General features: G+C 42.1%; 2 protein-coding genes and 1 long non-coding RNA gene across 4 annotated transcripts in view; 2 read left to right on the top strand and 1 right to left on the bottom strand.

The window, feature by feature from the left end:
- Positions 1 to 10515, top strand: part of ARL8B (ADP ribosylation factor like GTPase 8B) — a 57731-nt gene extending 47216 nt beyond the window's left edge. The window contains 6 exon segments of the mRNA XM_003831218.7: positions 144 to 224; positions 1792 to 1865; positions 2288 to 2381; positions 3642 to 3709; positions 3969 to 4039; positions 8251 to 10515. Coding sequence (XP_003831266.4) covers positions 144 to 224; positions 1792 to 1865; positions 2288 to 2381; positions 3642 to 3709; positions 3969 to 4039; positions 8251 to 8300 — 438 coding nt within the window. The 3' untranslated portion in view covers positions 8301 to 10515.
- The window catches only part of LOC112439277 (uncharacterized), a 31593-nt gene extending 14528 nt beyond the window's left edge, over positions 1 to 17065 (bottom strand). The window contains exons 1-2 of the long non-coding RNA XR_004670430.3: positions 16529 to 17065; positions 15995 to 16082 (exon numbers count right to left, since the gene is read on the bottom strand). This is a non-coding gene — a long non-coding RNA (uncharacterized LOC112439277). The remainder of the gene's footprint in view (positions 1 to 15994; positions 16083 to 16528) is intronic.
- Positions 17066 to 17131: 66 nt separating this feature from the next.
- The window catches only part of EDEM1 (ER degradation enhancing alpha-mannosidase like protein 1), a 32380-nt gene continuing 29298 nt past the window's right edge, over positions 17132 to 20213 (top strand). The window contains exons 1-2 of one of the 2 annotated variants that reach the window (XM_034955685.3): positions 17132 to 17257; positions 17754 to 17887. In XM_034955685.3, coding sequence (XP_034811576.2) covers positions 17766 to 17887 — 122 coding nt within the window. In that variant the 5' untranslated portion in view covers positions 17132 to 17257; positions 17754 to 17765. Of the gene's footprint in view, positions 17888 to 20213 lie in introns of both variants that reach the window. The other variant, XM_014344136.5, reaches the window with a different exon arrangement.

A 20213-nucleotide genomic window follows, 5' to 3' on the forward strand; every position in this document is an offset into this window, starting at 1 on the left:
AGGAACATGTTCTTAAAGTAGATTGTTACCAATGGTAAAAAAAATATTTACTAAAATGGTTACAAATGCAATGTTGATATTAGAAGTTTATGCAGTGTCATTATAAATGAGTAGCCTAACTTCAAATGTTTTATTTTGTTCAGTCAGGTCAATTCAGTGAAGATATGATACCCACAGTGGGCTTCAACATGAGGAAGGTAACTAAAGGTAACGTCACAATAAAGGTAAGTTATTTCTTGCTGTACGCCATTTAAATTGTTAGCACAGACCCCTAGAAATTTTTCTGTTAAATTTCTGTGTTTTTACTGAAAATTTGCAGTTTTTCAGTAATGAATGTGCATGTTTCAAAAGAATAGGTTTTTTTGTTGTTTTTTTTTTGTTTTTTTTTTGGAAACAAGAGTTTTGCTCTTTCACCCAGGCTGGAGTGCAGTGGCGCAATCTCCACTCACTGCAACCTCTGCCTCCCGGTTCAAGTGATTCTCCTGCCTCAGCCTCCAAAATAGCTAAGATGACAGGCTTGTGCCACCACACCCAGCTAATTTTTTGTACTTTTAGTAGAGACAGGGTTTCACCATGTTGGTTAGGCTCGTCTCAACTCCTAACCTCAAATGATCTGCCTGCTACGGCCTCCCCAAAGTGCTGGGATTCCAGGCGTGAGTCACCACGCCTGGCCAAGAATAGATTTTTAATCTATTTTGTTTTTCAAAAATCAAATCTATGGCCTGAGCCTTAATGTCCATTTTGCCCAATTATTGTGGTTGACAGAAGCTGTTCACTTTCTCTGTGGCTCATCTAATGAAGTTCCAGATTTAGTCAAGTGCAGGTTTCTTTATGCTTGTTACCAGTGCTTTAGTTAAACTGGAAGCCTCTTGAAGATTAATACTGTGACTTGAGACTTTAATGTAGCCCAGTGTCTAGTGTGACGCCCTACGGAGTAGACACAATAATAAAATGATTATGGATGTGGCTTTCATGTGCATAAAATAATTTTATTTTATTTTATTTTTTTGAGATGGAGTTTCACTCTTGTTGCCCAGGCTTGGAGTGCAATGGTGTGATCTCGGCTCACTGCAACCTCTGACTCCCAGGTTCAAGTGGTTCTACTGCCTCAGCCTCCCGAGTATATTACAGGCACCTGCCACCACACCTGGCTAACTTTTTGTATTTTTAGTAGAGATGAGGTTTCACTGTGTTGGCCAGGCTGGTCTCGAACTCCTGACCCCAAGTGATCCACCCGCCTCGGCCTCCCAAAGTGCTGGGATTATAGCTGTGAGCCACCATGCCCGACCAAAATAATTTTATACAAGAAAAACACCTATGTGGAAATGTTGGCTACTTATTTACAGGATAATTTTAAAAGGTTAGGCATTAATGTAGAACAAATCAGACGGTTAAGACTTAATAGATTCTGAATTGTTGTTTTCTGTCTTGGCATTCAAATCTGGATGGTGCATGGTCCTGTAGCTTTTAAATTTTTATCATAAAGACATATGTTTTCAATAATAGAAGTGTATTCGTTAACGGGCAAACTGTTGCACATAAACCAAATCTTTGCTTAAGCAAAATTGTAGATGTATTGTAAGTGTATTAAATGCGGACTCCAAGTTTAGAAGTGGCCCCGAGAATTCCCATATTAAGAGCTTGTCTGAGGTCAAGTCTTTCAGGAGCACTTTGCCTCTAACATCGTAGAAATAAACGTATCTTCCTGATCTTTCTTTTTTTCTGTTACTTCCTCTTGCAATCATTTAATTAAAATATCTTTATTAAGAATTGCCTTGTTTTGATTTAAAGATCTGGGACATAGGAGGACAACCCCGATTTCGAAGCATGTGGGAGCGGTATTGCAGAGGAGTCAATGCTATTGTGTAAGTGGGTTTTTTTTTGTTTGTTTGCTTTTAAATCAATGTAGGCATCAAAGAAGAAAGTTTATTTTAGTTATTTCCAGAGGCTCAATTTTTATCTCAGGCAGTGAAAATCTTTCTTAGCTAATATCCTAGTGTAATTCCCAACATGGGATTTAAAAAAAATTAATCATAGAATAAGATCTTTATGTTGTTTGTTTATGGAGCTAAGAGCTAAGGGGTATACATGTTTTACTATCATGTATTAGTCTCTAAAAACAGTCTAGTTAAAAAGTATTAAAGGGTGCTGAGCCTCTTCTTATGACATAGTTTATTTTGGTTAATAATTTCAATAATGTAAATCTTACGAAAATTAAAAATCAATAATACTAGTTGTCATCAAGGCATACAGAGAAGGTATGTTGAGATCACTTCATTTTTTTAAGTTACATGATAGATGCTGCAGATCGTGAAAAGATAGAAGCTTCCCGAAATGAGCTACATAATCTTCTAGATAAACCACAGTTACAAGGAATTCCAGTAAGTATGGAATACTTGTTATTTTACATTGTAATTATATAATGATATTAATTATGGTAATTATGCAGTGATATTAATTATGTTTGAAATCAGTAACATGTCTTCATTTTTAAAATCTGGAAAACTTGCTTACCGTGTATCTGCCATATACTGGGCGTTGTGCTAAATATGAATCTCATAACTGCGTATCTACTAAACTACTATGCAGCAGGAGCAGTGCGTAGGCCCAGGGATATAGTGATGAACGGAAATCAGTAGAAACATACTCCTTGCCATCATGGACCTTATGGTTTAGTGGGAAAGGTAGATACTCTGAAAACACTTGAATAATGCAGCTTTAAGTGCTAGGAAGAAAGGTGCAAGGGGATATGAGAGTTGTAATTTAGAGGGGAGATGTGATCTAGTTTGAGGGAAGAAGGAGGGATTCACGAGGAAGTAATGGTTGAGCTGAGATCCAAGGGATACATACAAATGTGAGGTATATGACAGTTGGAGGGGAAGAGAGTGCCAGGCAAAGGCCTTTGGGTGGGAGGAAGTGGGAAACTGAGAAGAGGCCAGTCTCTAGAATACATTTAGGAATTTGCATTTGGATTAGGAATGCTCAACCAGTAAGTATATAATGCAAATCCAAAAAATTTCCAACATTCGAAACACGTCTGGTCCCAGCTATTTTGGATAAGGGATAGTAAACCTGTATTAAGAATAGCAGAATGCCGCCGGGCGCGGTGGCTCATGCCTGTAATCCCAGCACTTTGGGAGGCCGAGATGGGCGGATCACCAGGTCAGGAGATCGAGACCATCCTGGCTAACACGGTGAAACCCTGTCTCTACTACAAAAAATCAGCTGGGCGTGGTGGTGGGCGCCTGTAGTCCCAGCTACGGCAGGAGAATGGCGTGAACCCGGGAGGCAGAGCTTGCAGTGAGCCCAGTGGCTGCTGCCCTCCAGCCTGGGTGACAGAGTGAGACTCTGTCTCAAACAAACAAACAAAAAGAATAGCAGAATGTATATCATAGACTCAGACTATTTTACATACCAGTTGGCAGCCACATACTGAATTAAGAGCACCTGCATGGTGGGAGTTGAGTGAATACCAGGGTGAGCAATGAAATGAATGAGACAAGCCACCAGTTACACAAATAGGCCTTAATATTGTGGAATGTGTTAACATCTTAACTTTGTGTCTTCACATATCAAGATGATAAACTTCTGTGACTTTTTCTTACATAAACGTGTGCTCTTAATATCTTTTCTTTTTAAAGGTGCTAGTGCTTGGAAACAAGAGAGATCTTCCTAATGCCTTGGATGAGAAACAGCTAATTGAAAAAATGTATGTCTTGAATATGCTATTTTAATAATTTGCTTCTAAATTACCATATTTTGCCCACTTGTTGTGTTATTCCTAATGATCATAGCCATTTTTTTTAGGTAGATAAAAGTTGGCCTATCAGAGAAGCGAATCCTAACATTTTAGGATTGCTACGATGATTTCTTCAGTATAGTAATAAAACTAATGAGTAAAATTGAACAAAGTGATAAGTATGACAGCTGTTCTAAGCACAGACTTATCCTTTTAATTCTTCTCATAGGAATCTGTCTGCTATTCAGGATAGAGAAATTTGCTGCTATTCAATTTCTTGCAAAGAGAAGGATAATATAGGTAAGAAATGACTGGTAATTTTGGAAGAAATGGGTATCATTGGAAGGAATGTCTATGCTTCTTACAGCTTATTGTCTCGATTTCTCATTAAGTGACTTCCTTTTCAGAATACTGTTGCTTTTGCCTGAGAAAAAAGAATAGACATACCTTTTGACAACAAATATAGTGAATCTTCACTTAACATCATTGATGGCTTCTTTGAAATTGCAATGTTATCTCTCTCTCTCTCTCATACAAATATATGTATAATATAATATATGTAATATGTATTATATATATGTAATACATAAAAATATATATTTATATATAACATAAATATATATATAAATAATATTATATGTATATGTATTTTTTGAGACAGTGTCACTCCTTCACCCAGGCTTGAGTGCAGTGGCGTGATCTCGACTTACTGCAACCTCTGCCTCCTGGGTTAAAGCGATTCTTGTGCCTCAGCCTCCTGAGTAGCTGGGACTACAGACGTGCACCACCGCGCCCGGCTAATTTTTGTATTTTCAGTAGCGACAGGGTTTCCATGTTGCCCAAGCTGGTCTTGAACTCCTGACCTCAAATGATCCAACTGCCTCGGTCCCCCAAAGTGTTGGGATTACAGGTGTGAGCCCGGCCTATATGTTATCAAACTCTTGAACAGCAAAAAATTTTTTAAAAAGAGGAAATTGCACTTTTAAGCGAAATGACATACAGTAGGCCCTCATTTCGTTCAGCGTTACAATGTTAATGAGAAAAAAATAGTTTTGTTATACACCATTTCACTTAAAAGTGGCAGTTTCCAAGAACCTATCAATGATGTTAAGTGAGGACTGAATGTATAACATCCTGAATCTTCTTTGTGCTATTTAAAGAAGAAAATGCAATAAAGTCGTGAGGTTAAGATTATGTGATACCAATTTATTGTGTTAATTTTTGCAGAGCTAGTATCCCGCTGTGCTTTATAACAAAATGGCATTTTTGAAATAAGACTTTACAAAAATTAGTCTACAGGCACTACAACAATTTTTCAGTTATTGAACCAGTATATTACTGCAATATGTTAGCACTCTATTGGAATTATAAGCCCAAAATACCCTTCATTTACTCAATGCCCATATTAACTTCTTAGAACTGCCATAACAAAGTACCACAAACAAGGTGGCTTAGAACAGCAGAAACTTAAGTCATTCAAAATTCTAGAGGCTGGAAGTCCAAAATCAAGTTGTCAGCAGGGTCGTGTTCTCTCTGAAGGCTGTAGAAGATCCCTCCTTGCTTCTCTCTAGCTTGTGGTGGTTGCCAGCAATCCTTGGCATTCCTTCACTTGTAGATACACCACTGCAGTCTCTGCCTCACATTCATGCTTCTCCCTTGTAGTTGTCTCTGTGTCGGTGTATTATCTTTTCCTGAGGACGCAAGTCACTGGATTAGGGCCCACCTAATCCAGTGTGACCTTATCTTAACTAATAACTTGCAGAGACCCTATTTCCAGTAAAAGTCACATTCTGAGGTTCTGGATGGACATGACTTTTTAGGGGGACATTAAACATTCTAGCATAGTATGGTTACAGAATAAGTATGTATGGCTCAACTTTAGTTTCTTAACTAATTTGGTCTGAGATGATTTGATAAATGAATGTATTGGAACAAAATGTAATAAATAGTACCAGAATAGTATATTTATAAAGTTTACGCTGATATTTTTTCTTTAGCTTTTGTATTCCAGTCTGTCCTTCCCTAACTCACCTTCCACCCCGCCTGCAAACACGGCTTTATTTATTTTTATTTTTTTAAGATGGAGTCTCACTCTGTCGCCGTGGCTGGAGTGCAGTGGCAAGATCTTAGCTCACAGCAACCTCCACTTCCCGGGTTCAAGTGCTTCTTGTGCCTCAGCCTCCTGAGTAGCTGGGATTACAGTTGCCCACTACCACGCCTGGCTAATTTTTGTATTTTTAGTAGAGACAGGGTTTCATCATGTTGGCCATGCTGGTCTTGAACTCCTGACCTCAGGTGATGCACCTGCCTCAGCCTCCCAAAGTGCTTAGATTGACAGGCATGAGCCACCACGCCCAGCCACAAACATGCTTTATTCAGTTTAAAGTGTGGATAGTTGTTCTGGCTAATTTTGGGCTTCCTTTAAAGACCATCCAGGGCAGTCTCAGCCTTAGTAACAGCGGATAGACACAAATTTTCCTTTATAAATGGATAGAATAATTCACTTGTTACATCGGGAGCATTTATTTGAGAACAGACTCCTCAAGCACTTGTGGTTACTTAGACTTTATTTAAAAGTTTTTTCTCTATGTGGCGGGGAAAACTCTTTTTAAAATTTAAGATATGCCCCATGAGAGCATTTATTTCTACATCAGTGGTTCTCAATGGGGAGCTTTTCCCCAAGGAGACTTGACAATGTCTGGAGACATTTTTGGTTGTCATAACTAGGAGGGTGATGCTGGCATTTAGTGGGTAGATACCAGAAATGTAGCTAAACATACTATAACCTCCACAGCAAAGAATTATCCAGCATAAAATGTCAGTTGTGGCAAGGTTGAGAAATCCTGTTCTACACTAACCGTAATTTTTAGTCCATTGTGCTATTTTGTAAATCCATTACTCCCTATATGTTTTCTGTTTTTCCATTGTTACAAACTAGTTGGATACTTTCCTGAAAAAAAAAAAAAATCTCTTGGGCTCATATATGGAAGTGCAGTAGAGCTGTGAGGACTTCTTTTGCTATTTGAGGCTGATCTTTATAGTTGGCTAAATAGCTCAGTAGTAATTTTAGAACTCCTGGCTCACTTAAAAGGTTATCAAGCCCAAGGAATCTGATCCAGTCTAATAAGATCCAGTCTAATAAAATTCGAAATAAGTATTTTGTAAATCAGTTCATCTGAGTGTCTTATTTCTATTGTTTTTTTGCCTATTCATAAAGATCCATTTGTCTTTAGGATATGAACTTCTATCAGTATCCACAGAGGCTTTGTGTAATTTTTTAGTGAATTTCCTTTTTTTTTTTTTTTGAGACGGAGTTTCACTCTTGTGGCCCAGCTGGAGTGCAATGGCGCAATTTTGGCTCACTGCAACCTCCGCCTCCTGGGTTCAAGTGATCTCCTGCCTCAGCCTCCCGAGTAGCTGGGATTACAGGCGCCCGCTGCCGTGCTCGGCTAATTTTTGTATTTTTAGTAGAGATGGGGTTTCACCATGTTGGCCAGGCTGGTCTCAAACTGCTGACCTCAGGTGATCACCTGCCTCGGCCTCCCAAAGTGTGGGATTACAGGCATGAGCCACCGTGCCCGGCCATGAATTTCTTAAATATTTAAATTTGGTTATTTCACTTCAGATTTACCTTTCTCCCATTCAGTTCAAATGAGTGTGGCTTTGCTCGTATTGTGCACTCTTGTCCCCATTTTAAGGTGCAGAGGTGCTTCTTCAGTAGTTGGGTTAAATCATTGCTTCCACAATGGTGAACAGTTCATGTTTGTTATAGCTCAGCCCTGCGGTGTTTCGTTAATGCATGTTAGCTGGGAAACTGGTAGTGAATTTACCCTCATCTTTCAGGCTTGGAGAATAGAGTGGTGCTTCTGATAGACTCTCATGTACCCTTCTGAAGAAGTGAGGACAAGAATTACCCAGCCCCAGATACCAAAAGGGCATGGTGTGAACCCTGCACCAGCCTTGGCAGTGACAGCCTCCTCTCCCATCCCTGTGCTTTAATCACATTGTATCACTCACAATCCATCCAGAGCTCCACAATGTTTCATGCCTTTTAACATTCTTTGGCTGTTTTTTTTTTTTAACCTGGAGTTTTGTGGGGTGGCCCCCAAGCCCCGGGAATTACTGCATCTTTTCTGTGTATTATACTTAAAAGCGCCTTGAGGGCAAACAGGGGTTATTCCTTTTTTTTTTTTTTTTTTTTTTTTTTTTTTTTTTTTTTGCCTTCCTGGCAATTTGCATGCAACACCTGATTGATTGTGTGGGCAACACATAAAAGGTGGCACCAGCCGTCCTATACACAACTTAATTTTTAAATCAGAAAACGCTTCAGTCTCTGATAATTCCTCATATTCTCTTGAAGTTCAGGTAATGGAGTATGGTAATGCAGATGCAGAAAAGCAGCAGAGGTCAGGCATAGTGTGTGCCTTGAATTAGCTGCCTTTTAAATATTGTCTCTGTTTGATGTTTAGTTTTTTAACTTTAATGTCTTCACTTTTCCCCTCTATCTTTAGATATCACACTTCAGTGGCTTATTCAGCATTCAAAATCTAGAAGAAGCTGAAGCATCTCCTGAAGTCTTCCAGTCCTTCTTGGCTATAATCCTAGAATTATTGTCCGTTCCTCTGAAGTAATTCCCAGAATACGGTCCTTCCTAAACCCCAGAAATTGCCTTTTTCAGAGTTTATTTCTCATGTGCACTGCTGAAGATGAATATCCCTAATCCTTCATAAAGAATCAGCTAGAGTTGTCATGATAAAGTCAGCACACACAAAAAGGCTTCTTACACATACCTGTCTTAAACCATGTGTAGAGCTTTAAAAAAAGAAAAAAAAACCCATATACTTATGACCATCTTAAATCAAGAAAATTGCATATTTCCATTCTGGTCTTTCTGGGCCAGATTTTTATATTGGTTTTCAGTAAATGTCTGTCTATAATATTTCATTATAGAGTCCAGTAGCTTAATACTGACACTGACTTGATACAGCATGAAGTTTCTAGTGCCACACACAGTATTTAGAAAACCTTTAGGCGTGAATGACTCATGTGGGATATATGTAAACATAATGTTTATTTTATCTCACAAATGCATGTGAAATGTATAATTACATCTTAGGAATCCAAAATGGTCTGCAGAGAGTGAGCGGAGGCACCAGATCAATGTTGGTTCTTTGCACTGGTGAGATTCTGCCTGATGAATATTAAAGATATACTGCTTTCTGAGAACTCTTATCACCAGATGGCAGTTGGGATATGGGAGGAACTAAAGCATCCTGTTTTGTATCTGTCCAGATCATTATTTCTGTCTCTTGTTTTTTCTTCCTGGTTCAGGATACTTTTTTAAGGGGTTGAGAATTGAAGATTTTCCAAAAGCGTTCATGAATTTAGAGCATTCCACCCAATATAATAAAACCTGTTAAGAATGTCAGTCTTTGTTCAAACATCTGTTTGTTCTATCTCCAGTCATTAAATCAGTGCTGCTGCATGACACTCTTAACTCCTGACTTTTTATATCCAGTCATAAAGTTGACTTTCAGCACAAAAGATACTTATAAACAAATAAAAAAATTTTATTTTTCTCTCTTATTGATGTAAGCTTTGGCACTCTTTTGACTGGTGCCATTAGACATCTTGATTATTGTGACAACTCTAGACCTGCCTGCTTTATCTAATGTAATCATGCTCAATGTCTACAGGTTGTTTAATAATCAGTCACACAGAGAACTGAGGAACTGATGCTGTTTGTTTGCTTCTATGATACAGAGATGTCTAAAAACTTCAAATGGACATGTTTTGTAGTTTAGCGACTTCCGTATACATAAAGGGACATATTAATACTGGTTCATTTGTAAATTATTATTCATATAGACCACTGTAGTAGATGAAACTCTATGGTACACCTGCTTATGTGTTGCCTCACACTGTGTGTGATTTTGTTTCTTTTGTTAAGCAGCACTTATGTAGACTGCATTTCCAAATGTGTTGAGCACTCAGAGTGTAGTCAACAGTAAGTTCTTTTAATGAATATCAGTTTTAATTTATAGACTGCCATGGCCTTAAAAATATTCTGTACAATATACTGCACTGTGTTGCACAGACACTACTTGCTTTTCTCCATTCATATTTTTATGAGTAGAATCTGGGCTTTTAAATTTCTCTTCTTATTCTTTGAAGCATGTTGCATACTTCCCTGGTGGGATGGATGGTTCTGTAAATGAAGGGATATTTAAACTTGCTACTGTTGTTCAACACCATTAATGGTCAGTGTGAACCATTACAAAGAATGTGGCAACTTGCTTGTGCCTAAAAGGAGGAATTGGAACTAGAATGTGTGACTCTGTGGGGACTGCATAGGTTTGTTAATTGACCTATAGCTAAACCTTAATGTGTTTGTGTGTCTATACATTGCTTTCCGCATTTCAAGACATCCAGACGCTATTACCAACATTTTCCTGTGCATTAACCTCTGCATGTGAAAACTTTTAACAGTTACTGAACTATGTAAATATGTGAATTTTTTTATTTAGGTGGATGCATTTTTTGTCTGTTTACTGCTCTTCTCAGCTTTATTCAATAAACTTGCATTTTAAGGGTTGTATTGGCAATTTTAACTTAAAATGTGCATCATGATGGAAGGTGCAGACTTTTTTGGAAGGGGATAGTAAGTTTCCGAGAGGAGGGTCTATAGACCATTTGTCAGAAATCAGATCAGCCCTCAAAGAATGGGGTCTGTGGGCTAGTTAAAATAGAAATAAACTTTTAAAATATCCACAGAATTGATACTGTGATTTTTTGGGGGCGGGGGAAATGCTACTACTTGTCAACGGTCACAATACACCAAATTTAGGACTTTAAGTGGCAAGTGCTAGTAAAACATTTTATGATCCAGTTTTTACAAATCAAACCAAGACCCTGCTAAGCAAATGAAGTTGCAAGACATGCCTATTCACTGACTTCAGTTCAGAATGAAAATATTTTAAGTACCGAACATGCTGGTTTTCCCACAAAGGCACATTTTTAGCATAAAGCTTTTTGCTAGTTTGGTATCATCTGCCCATAAAATAAGTCAGTACTTGAGCTATTGGAAAAATAATTGTGTATATTTTTATTTGTTTAGAAAAGTTCAGTTAGCATTTTCTCCATACGCATACCTCAATTCTGTACAGCCAACCCTTAGTGGCCAGTTGGATGCATGATTTCGCGTTTATTTCCCTGGAACGTCACGTTGATGTGTTTTTGTCTTTTCACTGCATTACTGGAGCCATGTAGTCAAGCATCAAGTTTCATCCACTTCTCACCATTCTCCTACCAAAGGGGTGAGTGTGTGAGAGTTGAGGGTGAGGATGGGGGAACACGGAGGATATACATTTAGCTTAATTCTAAATGTGTATCTGCTTTTAAAAACTTCTAAACTTACAAAGTTGGTCTTTGATTCTGTCAAGTAAATTGGGTGTTTGAGGAGCTAACTGCTTTGTCTATTTGCTCCATGTAGGATTGAGTTACACTGATACCCTGTTGATTTGGTAATTCCAGCTGCTCTAAGGGTCTGGTGGCTTCAGAACTGGAATGGAAGCTTAAACATAATGTAGTGGGCATCATGCTGTAACATCCAGTTGGCCAAATGCTTTACTCTAAAAATGTGCCACAGTGGGGAAAGCACGATGTTTGATGTTTAAAATGTTTTTGTTATGTTACCAACTTTTAAGGTTATGCCCTCAACTGTGCATAGCAGTGAAGAGACTTGAAAAGGAAGACAGTAAAGCCTTACAGACTTCCCTTAAGTTTGCTGCTCTATAAGTATGCAGCCTGCTGCAGGTGTTTCCTGTTGGTTAGTAAATAACCTCCACACACTGGCTGTTTAAAATTCAGCTATTAATAAAAATGTGTACTTTTGTCATTGCTCCTCTTGGGTGTTCTTAGGGAAACCAAAGCAGGTCATTGTCATGGTAGACAGACTGCAATAGGACTCTCTTAAAAATCAAAGCCACAGCAGTAGTCATTTATTATTCCATTCTATTAACCAGCCCTCTCTTCAGTAAGATAATTCTATTTTGAAATCCCAAGGCATCTGGCATTTAGGTAATGCAGATTTCCCAATAATCAGGAGGGGGAAAAGATACTTTAGCTTCATTTTACTGGGGCTTACAGTAGGGATGTAGGAAAAGAGTTGTTAGCTTACGATGCTAATATAGCTTAATTCTGTGGAGAGTACTGGGTTGGCATTTGGGAGAATGGGTTCTTTCCTTGGCCATTAACTGACTGTGTGACTGGTGAGTTGCAGAACCCCCTCATGGCTCCTTAAGTTTTCCCATCTATAAAATGAACAGGAGAGAGGATTTCTAACCATAACTTCTGCCACTGACAGGCTGATTCTAGCAGCCTAGAAATTTGCTTGGTGTTTAAAAAGAGATACAAAAACACCGATTTGTCCTAGTGAATATGTTAATATTACATGTTCCTTCAATAGAAGGTAATTCAAAAATACAGAAATATTTACATGTTACAACTTTAAATTTTAGCACAAAAGCTGGAGATTGCAGACATTTTACAGAATGATACAGTAAATTTATTTTGTTTGAAGGAAATTCTGTAAATATACCGGCTTATATTTTGAAAGGCATTTACAAATTTTAGAACATTTTCCCCAGACTGCAGAAAATGTTTGGTATGCACTCTGGAAAAGTGTATATACCTACTACCAATTTGAGGGTAGGTGGTTTAGAGCTAAGGTTTAATCCTTTATAACTGCTGTGTTGCTGGGTTTTTGGGGGTTTTTTTGTTTGTTTGTTTTGAGATGGAGTCTCACTCTGTTGCCCAGGCTGGAGTGCAGTGGCGCCATCTCAGCTCACTGCAACCTCCGCCTCTCGGGTTCACGCCATTCTCCTGCCTCAGCCTCCCGAGTAGCTGGGACTGTAGGCGCCCGCCGCCACGCCTGGCTAATTTTTTAATATTTTTAGTAGGGACGGGGTTTCACCATGGTCTCGATCTCCTGACCTTGTGATCCGCCCACCTCAGCTTCCCAGAGTGCTGGGATTACAGGTATGAGCCACCATGCCCGGCCAGCTAGGTTCTGCTAGAATTTATCCAGAGCTTTGGAGAAACCTGGAATGGTTAGAAAATACCACTCTTAAAAGTAAAGGGGCTGGAGGACCAACAAAACCATTGTGTCCACTTGCTAATTATAGCATCTCCCTTAACCAATTCTTATCTACAATTGTGACCTACCCTCAGTGTTGTACAATGTGTATCACACAATGTGCTAGCTTGTTTCTGTGGCTTAAGAGAATTCACCATTTCTATCTACTACCCAATACGTGAATTAGATAACTCTTCCATTTGTATATTTTATTCTGTAAGAAAAATTCAAATTGCTCTTATTTGTCATACTATTAGCTAATTTATAAGCCCTAGCCCTCATTCAAAGAAGGGTTAAGGATTTATAGAATTCCTATATTCTCTGGAAGCATCAGTAACCTAAAGGCTAGAGCATGGTATGGGCATGTGCATGATGAATATTTTTGATGTATAGTTCATATATTTGTTTCAGTGGTTTGGTGTTAGAACTGCTAGAAGGGAATCTCACTATCTTTTCTTCCTTTTTGAGATAGTCTTGCTCTGTCATCAGGCTGGAGTTCAGTGGCGCAATCTCGACTCACTGCAACCTCCGCCTCCTGGGTTCAAGCAATTCTCCTACCTCAGCCTCCCAAGTAGCTGGGACTACAGGCATGTGCCACTATGCCAAGCTGATTTTTGTAGTTTTAGTACAGATGGGGTTTCACCATGTTGGCCAGGCTAGTCTTGAACTCTGACCTCAAGTGATCCACCCGCCTCAGCCTCCCAAAGTGCTGGGATTACCGGCGTGAGCCACCGCACCTGGCGACTTGTGCTAATGTTAAACCAAAATTATGGGGGGTCATTTTTTGTGGACTGAGTTTCTGCACTAGGTCCTAGCAGACCAAAGTAGTTACATATATTAAATGCCACACAGTTACATGGAAACTTTACAGACCAGTTTTTCCTGAAAACAGAAAATCCCAGTCTGTCTGAATCAGAATAATAAGGAAGTCCCTTCTTCTTTAACCCTTAAAAAAAAAGTAACCCGATGTTAACCAATCAGTTATTTTTCATTGTTTTGTTTCCTTGCTCTCATCTTACAAAACCCACTATTCTGCTGTTTCTCATTGGGAGCTTTCATTCTGTTTTGTAGAATGGAGGCTGCCCCATTCATAAGTTATAAATAAACGCCAGTTAGATCTGTAAGTAAATTTGTTGTAATTTTTTTCTGACACTAGGAATTGCCAAATGACCCTTCACACGGGAAGTACTAGTTTTTGTTTTTACCAGTCCCAGTCCCCTATGCCTTTTTAAAAAAGAGATGAAGTCTCACTGTTACCCAGGTAATTGCATTGGCTATTTACAGCCATGATCATAGGAAACGCAGCTTCAAACTACTGGCTCAGGGGATCTTCCTGCCTCAGCCTTTCGAGTATCCTGTATCTTGCTAACAGAGCATGTTGACAAACTTGGATTTGTGCCCATCAAATAAGTTTGAACTGTAATTATATGCTTTTTTTTAGGCCTTCAGCTTTGCAAAACCTCTGCTTTTGAAATACTTTTTTTTTTTGAGACGCAGTCTCACTCTCTTGCCCAGAATGGAGTGTGGTGGCGCTATCTCAGCTCACTGCAACCTCTGCATCCTGGATTCAAGTGATTCTCGTGCCTCAGCCTCCTGAGCATCTTGGATTACAGGCGCCCACCACCACACCCGGGTAGTTGTATTTTTAGTAGAGATGGGGTTTCATCATTTTGACCAGGTTGGTCTTGAACTCCGGACCTTAAGTGATCTGCCTGCCTTGGCCTCCCAAAGTTCTGGGATTACAGGTGTGAGCCACCACGCCCAGCCGGGTGCTAGTTTTAAAAGTTTCAGAGTTGAAAAGTATTAATAGGTCTCACTATGTAGCACGGTTGTAAGTACTTTATATATATATATATGATGTAATCACAACTGTGATAAACATTGTCCTCATCACTCACCCATTTTATGGATGAGGAAACAAGTCCAGAAAAGTAACTTCCCAAGGTCACTCTTAGGGCAGAGCTACGATTTGAACACCTGACTTCTGAATGTGAGTTCTTAGTTGTCATCTCTTTGCATTCCCCAGAGTAAAGCCATTTTTACATTGAAAAAGTGCCTCCTTTCCTTTTTTATCAGTCCCTGATGCGCTTGTGAGATTACCGGAAAACCTGTCACAAATCAAACTGTTTATCTTAAAGAGTTGATTTTCAAGACTGGAGTTTTCTGATTGGGTATGGGTGTTGTCCCAATCTTATCAGTTACATTTAGCTTAAGGAGAGTCCTAATCGAAAGGACTAGCACAAAATAACCCATTTCTTTCATTTCAGTTTCATTCCAGAAGGAAACACTTTCTGAACCTAGACCCTAATGCCTAGGCTATGCCTTGCAGGGCACTAATGTCAAAACTATTGCTTTTGGGTGGCTTGGAAAGAGCAGAGGGACCTGTCTGCTCAAGGGCCAGCTATTTGAAGTGCAAATTGCCCTAAAGTGTAGTAACTCCCTTTCTGCCTAGAGCCAACAGGCTCTGAGAATTGAGCCCCCAACCTGATTTCTTCCATTATGGCTTGTGGAATAAGCTTTACAGTTTTCTATGAAGATTAAATAAGTATACATGTCAAAGTGTTTTGAAAACCATCAGTTTTACTATGAAAAGCATCTTTCAGGAGTTGGATGGTTTTCTCTGGTTATTAAAATATTTATTTTTATAAGAGTTTTTCTCTAACATCAAGACAGGAGCTGTCCTCAATGTGGCCTGCAGTTAACCAGGTCAAATTTAAGTTAAAATTTGCAACAAAGTAGCCCCGGAAGGAAACATGCAACATGCAACTGAATATTCACATTCAGTTTGCAAGTTCCAGGAAGGCAGAAGTTCAGGATCAAGGGCTGGAGCTGGGCTGCCAGCACAGTCCCCAGGCATCCTTCACAGAGCGGAAAAAGCAGAAGCTGTGTAGTCTAAAGACCCTGGCTCAAGCTGTCTTCGTAATCTTTTTGCTGCTTGGGCTGCTCTCGATGTCTCAATGTTGGGAAAGAACAAGGCTCAGCCAACAGTAAGGACCTTCCTATGTGCCAGCTACCATGTGCTGTAATCAAGTGTTTTCTTAGTTCTCCTTACACCTCCTCTGTATTTCAGAAAGTCCTCTACCCTGAAAATGTGATGAGAGTGCCACATGACAACTTACCTTCTTATGCACTCCATTGGTCGGCCATTCAGCCATTATCAGATTTGGGGGTCTAGTCAGGTCTTGCTTCCCAAGCTTTTCAGAAACCCTGATGAAACAGGCATAGGGTCTAAACTTAGGGAGGGCAAAACTTACAGCCAACTCCAAATGCAGCAAGCAAAATAAATAAGCGCCTAAACCATTGAATCTTTATGTGAAACCCATAGCCCTTTAGAGCTAACATTTGCAACCTTCTTAATTATTATAGGAAGTAGATACAGAGGGGTAAAGTTATTTAACTGGGAATCTACCCCACACCTCAAAGGTTAGGTCACTAATTGCGGGTGCACAGGAGAGATGGTAGGATGGGAGGGACAGGAGAAGACATGTTTAGATATATCTGGTAAATAATTTGGTGGTGGTGGGAGCCTTCATTCCCACCCCCAACCCGCCCCCCCTTTTAAAAAAAATCCTATTTCCGAGACAAAAGCAGTATAACATAACTTAGTATTTCCTGAAACTTCCAGTTTCTAAGAACTGTCCAAGAGTACTTACACGCACATTCCCGAGACCGTTGGAGTTGTTCGATAGGTCTAGGGAGGGATCTGGGGATATGTGTTTTACAAGCACCATGAGCGATTCTTCAAAGTTGGGTGTTTGAATCAAAAGAGCAGAATTCATGATACCGTTTTGTGCACTCCTTGAGCTAAAAGGTAGTATCCCACCCTCTCCATAAACAGACACCTAAGTTATAAAACTTATGCGCTCGATATGCAAAAATAGCTCCTTTTATACAGAAACGATCCTTTCCTTCTTTTCCTTATATATCTTTTAACTGTCATCACTCCTAACCTAGACCTAGAGTGGCTTTTTCCGGTCCTAGCTCTGCCGGACACACGCTCTGCCCAGAGACCCGATCTACCCAAGGCCAGGCGGTCTGGGGTCACGTCTGTGTCCAGCGTCCGGCGGGCGCTGCCGTGCCGCTCTCCCATTGGCTGGAAGTTCCCTCGCGGGCCGGCGCGGCTCCTGCTCGCCACGCCAGCCCATCGGGCTACGGACCGCCCAGGGGGCGGGGCTTGGGAGTTGGGGCGGGGCCCGGGTGAGGGGCGGGGCCTCGGGGCGTCGCGGACGTCCTGGCGGCCTACTGGGTGGGAGGGAGTCCTGGGCCGCGCCCCGCGAGGCCGGGCCCAGGCCGGGCCAATCCCGGGCCACTGGGCGGGCGACCGTGGGGCCAGGCCGGGCCGCCGGAGAGCCTGGGGGTTGGGGACGATGGACTAGTTCCTGGTGCGTCACGGGGGAGTTCCTTAAAGGGGAAGTGAGCCGGGCTACGGGGCGAGCGCGGGGTGCGGTGGTCGGCGGGGAGGCCCCCGCGCTTTAAAATAATGCCCGCGGCGCCCGCGCGACCATGCAATGGCGAGCGCTCGTCCTGGGGCTGGTGCTCCTCCGGCTTGGCCTCCATGGAGTATTGTGGCTCGTCTTCGGGCTGGGGCCCAGCATGGGCTTCTACCAGCGCTTTCCGCTCAGCTTCGGCTTCCAGCGTCTGAGGAGCCCCGACGGCCCCGCGTCGCCCACCTCGGGGCCCGTGGGCCGGCCTGGGGGGCTATCCGGGCCGTCGTGGCTGCAGCCGCCGGGGACCGGGGCAGCGCAGAGCCCGCGCAAGGCTCCGCGGCGTCCTGGGCCGGGGGTGTGCGGCCCAGCCCACTGGGGCTACGTGCTGGGCGGCCGGGGCCGCGGCCCGGACGAGTACGAGAAGCGCTACAGCGGCGCCTTCCCTCCGCAGCTGCGTGCCCAGATGCGCGACCTGGCACGGGGCATGTTCGTCTTTGGCTACGACAACTACATGGCTCACGCCTTCCCCCAGGACGAGCTCAACCCCATCCACTGCCGCGGCCGTGGGCCCGACCGCGGGGACCCGTGAGTAGCCCCCGCCGCCCGGGGCCGCGCGCCCACGCGCTTCCTTCCGCCCTCCGCGCCGGGGTGCAGCCCTCTGTCCTCCGGGGCTCCCCGAGGGCGCCAGGGCCGTTAGGGTCCCGGGCAGCGCTCCCGCGCCCTGTCCCGTCTGAGTCCCTGTGAAGACCCCCGAGCTTGAGGGTGCGGGGTGGGCCGGTGGCCTTCCTCTCCTGATTCTCCCGGAATCTCCAAACTTCAGAACTGCTGTCCAGCTCAGTGTCTTACACACGAGGATACTGAGGTCCAGGACCAGAAGGGACAGTGGCAGTGCCAAGGGCTGGCTTGGAGGGCTTTCCACTTCCATCCGAGCCCCTCCTCCGGATGAGCATAAACTCTACATGAAATCTCCGTGCTCCCCGTGTAAACGCAGCCTCAGAACAAGCCTTTACCTCGCACCCCCACCTCCATCAGATTGCCACACCCACGTCTTTTCTATGTAAAAAGCCTAGAGTTGACTTCTCCAAAGCCGTCCATTGAGTTTGAGGCAGAACGGGGTTACAGCCTCTCCTTCACAGGGGCTGCTGCTTAGGCTGAGGATAGTTAGGTGGTGGGGAGGGAAGCTATGTGGCCCACTTTTGGGGTCCAGATACTTGAGGTGAAATTCACTGGTTGCCAGATTGACTGTCAACGTCATCGCCCTGTACGATGTGTTCTATAAATCCCCCCACTCTGGTGGCGTGGTTGTCCGGGAAGGTCAGGCAGTCCTCCCTGTTCACCAGCCTTGTTTGCAAAGGCTGAGCTCCAAGGGTCACCACTGTTGACATCAAAGTCCAAGAGGGCAGTACACCCAGCTAAGGACCTCTTACCTGTAGGGAAGGAATGTGCATTGCCATAGACCCTGTTAGTCCAAATAGTTGACTCCCCTCCCCTGGATGGGAGTGGAGGAGTTGGTTTGCTCAGTGTCTTGGCACCGTCTGGGGCAAGCATTTTCCTTCACCTGGAGGAAAGCAGTGGAGTCCAGTCCTTAGGTTCTGATAAGGAAGCCTATAGACTAAACGGACTTGGGTTTTTAAAATGGTGTGGTTATTTACACATTTATGTTTTAAATTGCAGTTTGAGAGCATGATTTCTACCGAAGCAAGGGGACATCCCAAGCTAAATTCAAAGGACTGAGCCTTTTCAAAATTCTAGGAAACCGATGAGTTTTTCTTGCTTAACCATAGCGTTTATACGTATAAGTGTATTTTCTATCTCAATTTTTTTGAGAAAAAATATTAAATTTTGAAAAAAAAGTATTTGGCCTTTCCAGATTTTTTGTTTGTTTTTTGAGACGGAGTCTCGCTTTGTCGCCCAGGCTGGAGTGCAGTGGCGCGATCTCCGCTCACTGCAACCTCCGCCTCCGGGGTTAAAGTGATTCTCCTACCTCAGCCTCCCGAGTAGCTGGGACTACAGACTCGTGCCACCACGCCCGGTAATTTTTTGTATTTTTAGTAGAGACGGGGTTTCACCGTATTAGCCAGGATGGTCTCGTCTCCTGACCTCGTGATCCACCCGCCTGGGCCTCCCAAAGTGCTGGGATTACAGGCGTGAGCCACCGCTCCCGGCCATGGTCTTTCCAGATTTTAAGAAATGAATGAATTATTTGGCTCACTTAACTAGAGGGGACTTTATACCTATAAATGTATTTTCTTACTTAGTTTTTTTTGGGGGGGGGTAATAAACTTCATTTAATTGTGGTCTTTTTTTTGTTGTCCGCCTACATCATGCTTTGATGTTTTTTCTTTTTAAATCAACATCATTAAAGTTTGAAAAATATCATAAAATCCCACCAGCTATTTTAAATTTATCTTTGCCACTAGTTCCTGCCCATATGTCTATGCATGTTTTACATAGTTGCAATCATAGTATGTGTACATATTTTGGATCTTAATTTGTGCTTTTCCACTAGTGCTCTTGGTATTACAAGAAGGGAGAGAGCACTTCCAATAAGTGCCTTTATTCCTGCTCACAGACTGTTCCTCAGATTACCTTTTATCAGGTGGACTGAAGTTGAAAACAGTTTAACGGGGAATTGTGATAACACTTTCATTTGAGAATATGATGGTTTGGAGAGTGAGTTGATGACATTTTAATGTTTTTCTTAATGAACCTTAAAAGCGCTTCTGGAGAACCTTAAGAATCCCTTCCCAGCAAAGTGAGGTGGTGGTTGATTTAACTTGCTGGTCTTTGTGGTATCATGTGTGCTGTTGGCCTTTATTTCAGGATGAAGGCTGCCGATGAGTGTTTTGGTTTGGTTATGCATTGGTTTGGTTATGCGTAAGTTAAGGTCAGGTTGCTTTGAGACAGATGT

The sequence above is a fragment of the Pan paniscus genome, chromosome 2 (assembly GCF_029289425.2).
Source record: "Pan paniscus chromosome 2, NHGRI_mPanPan1-v2.0_pri, whole genome shotgun sequence".
NCBI classification, from domain to species: domain Eukaryota; kingdom Metazoa; phylum Chordata; class Mammalia; order Primates; family Hominidae; genus Pan; species Pan paniscus.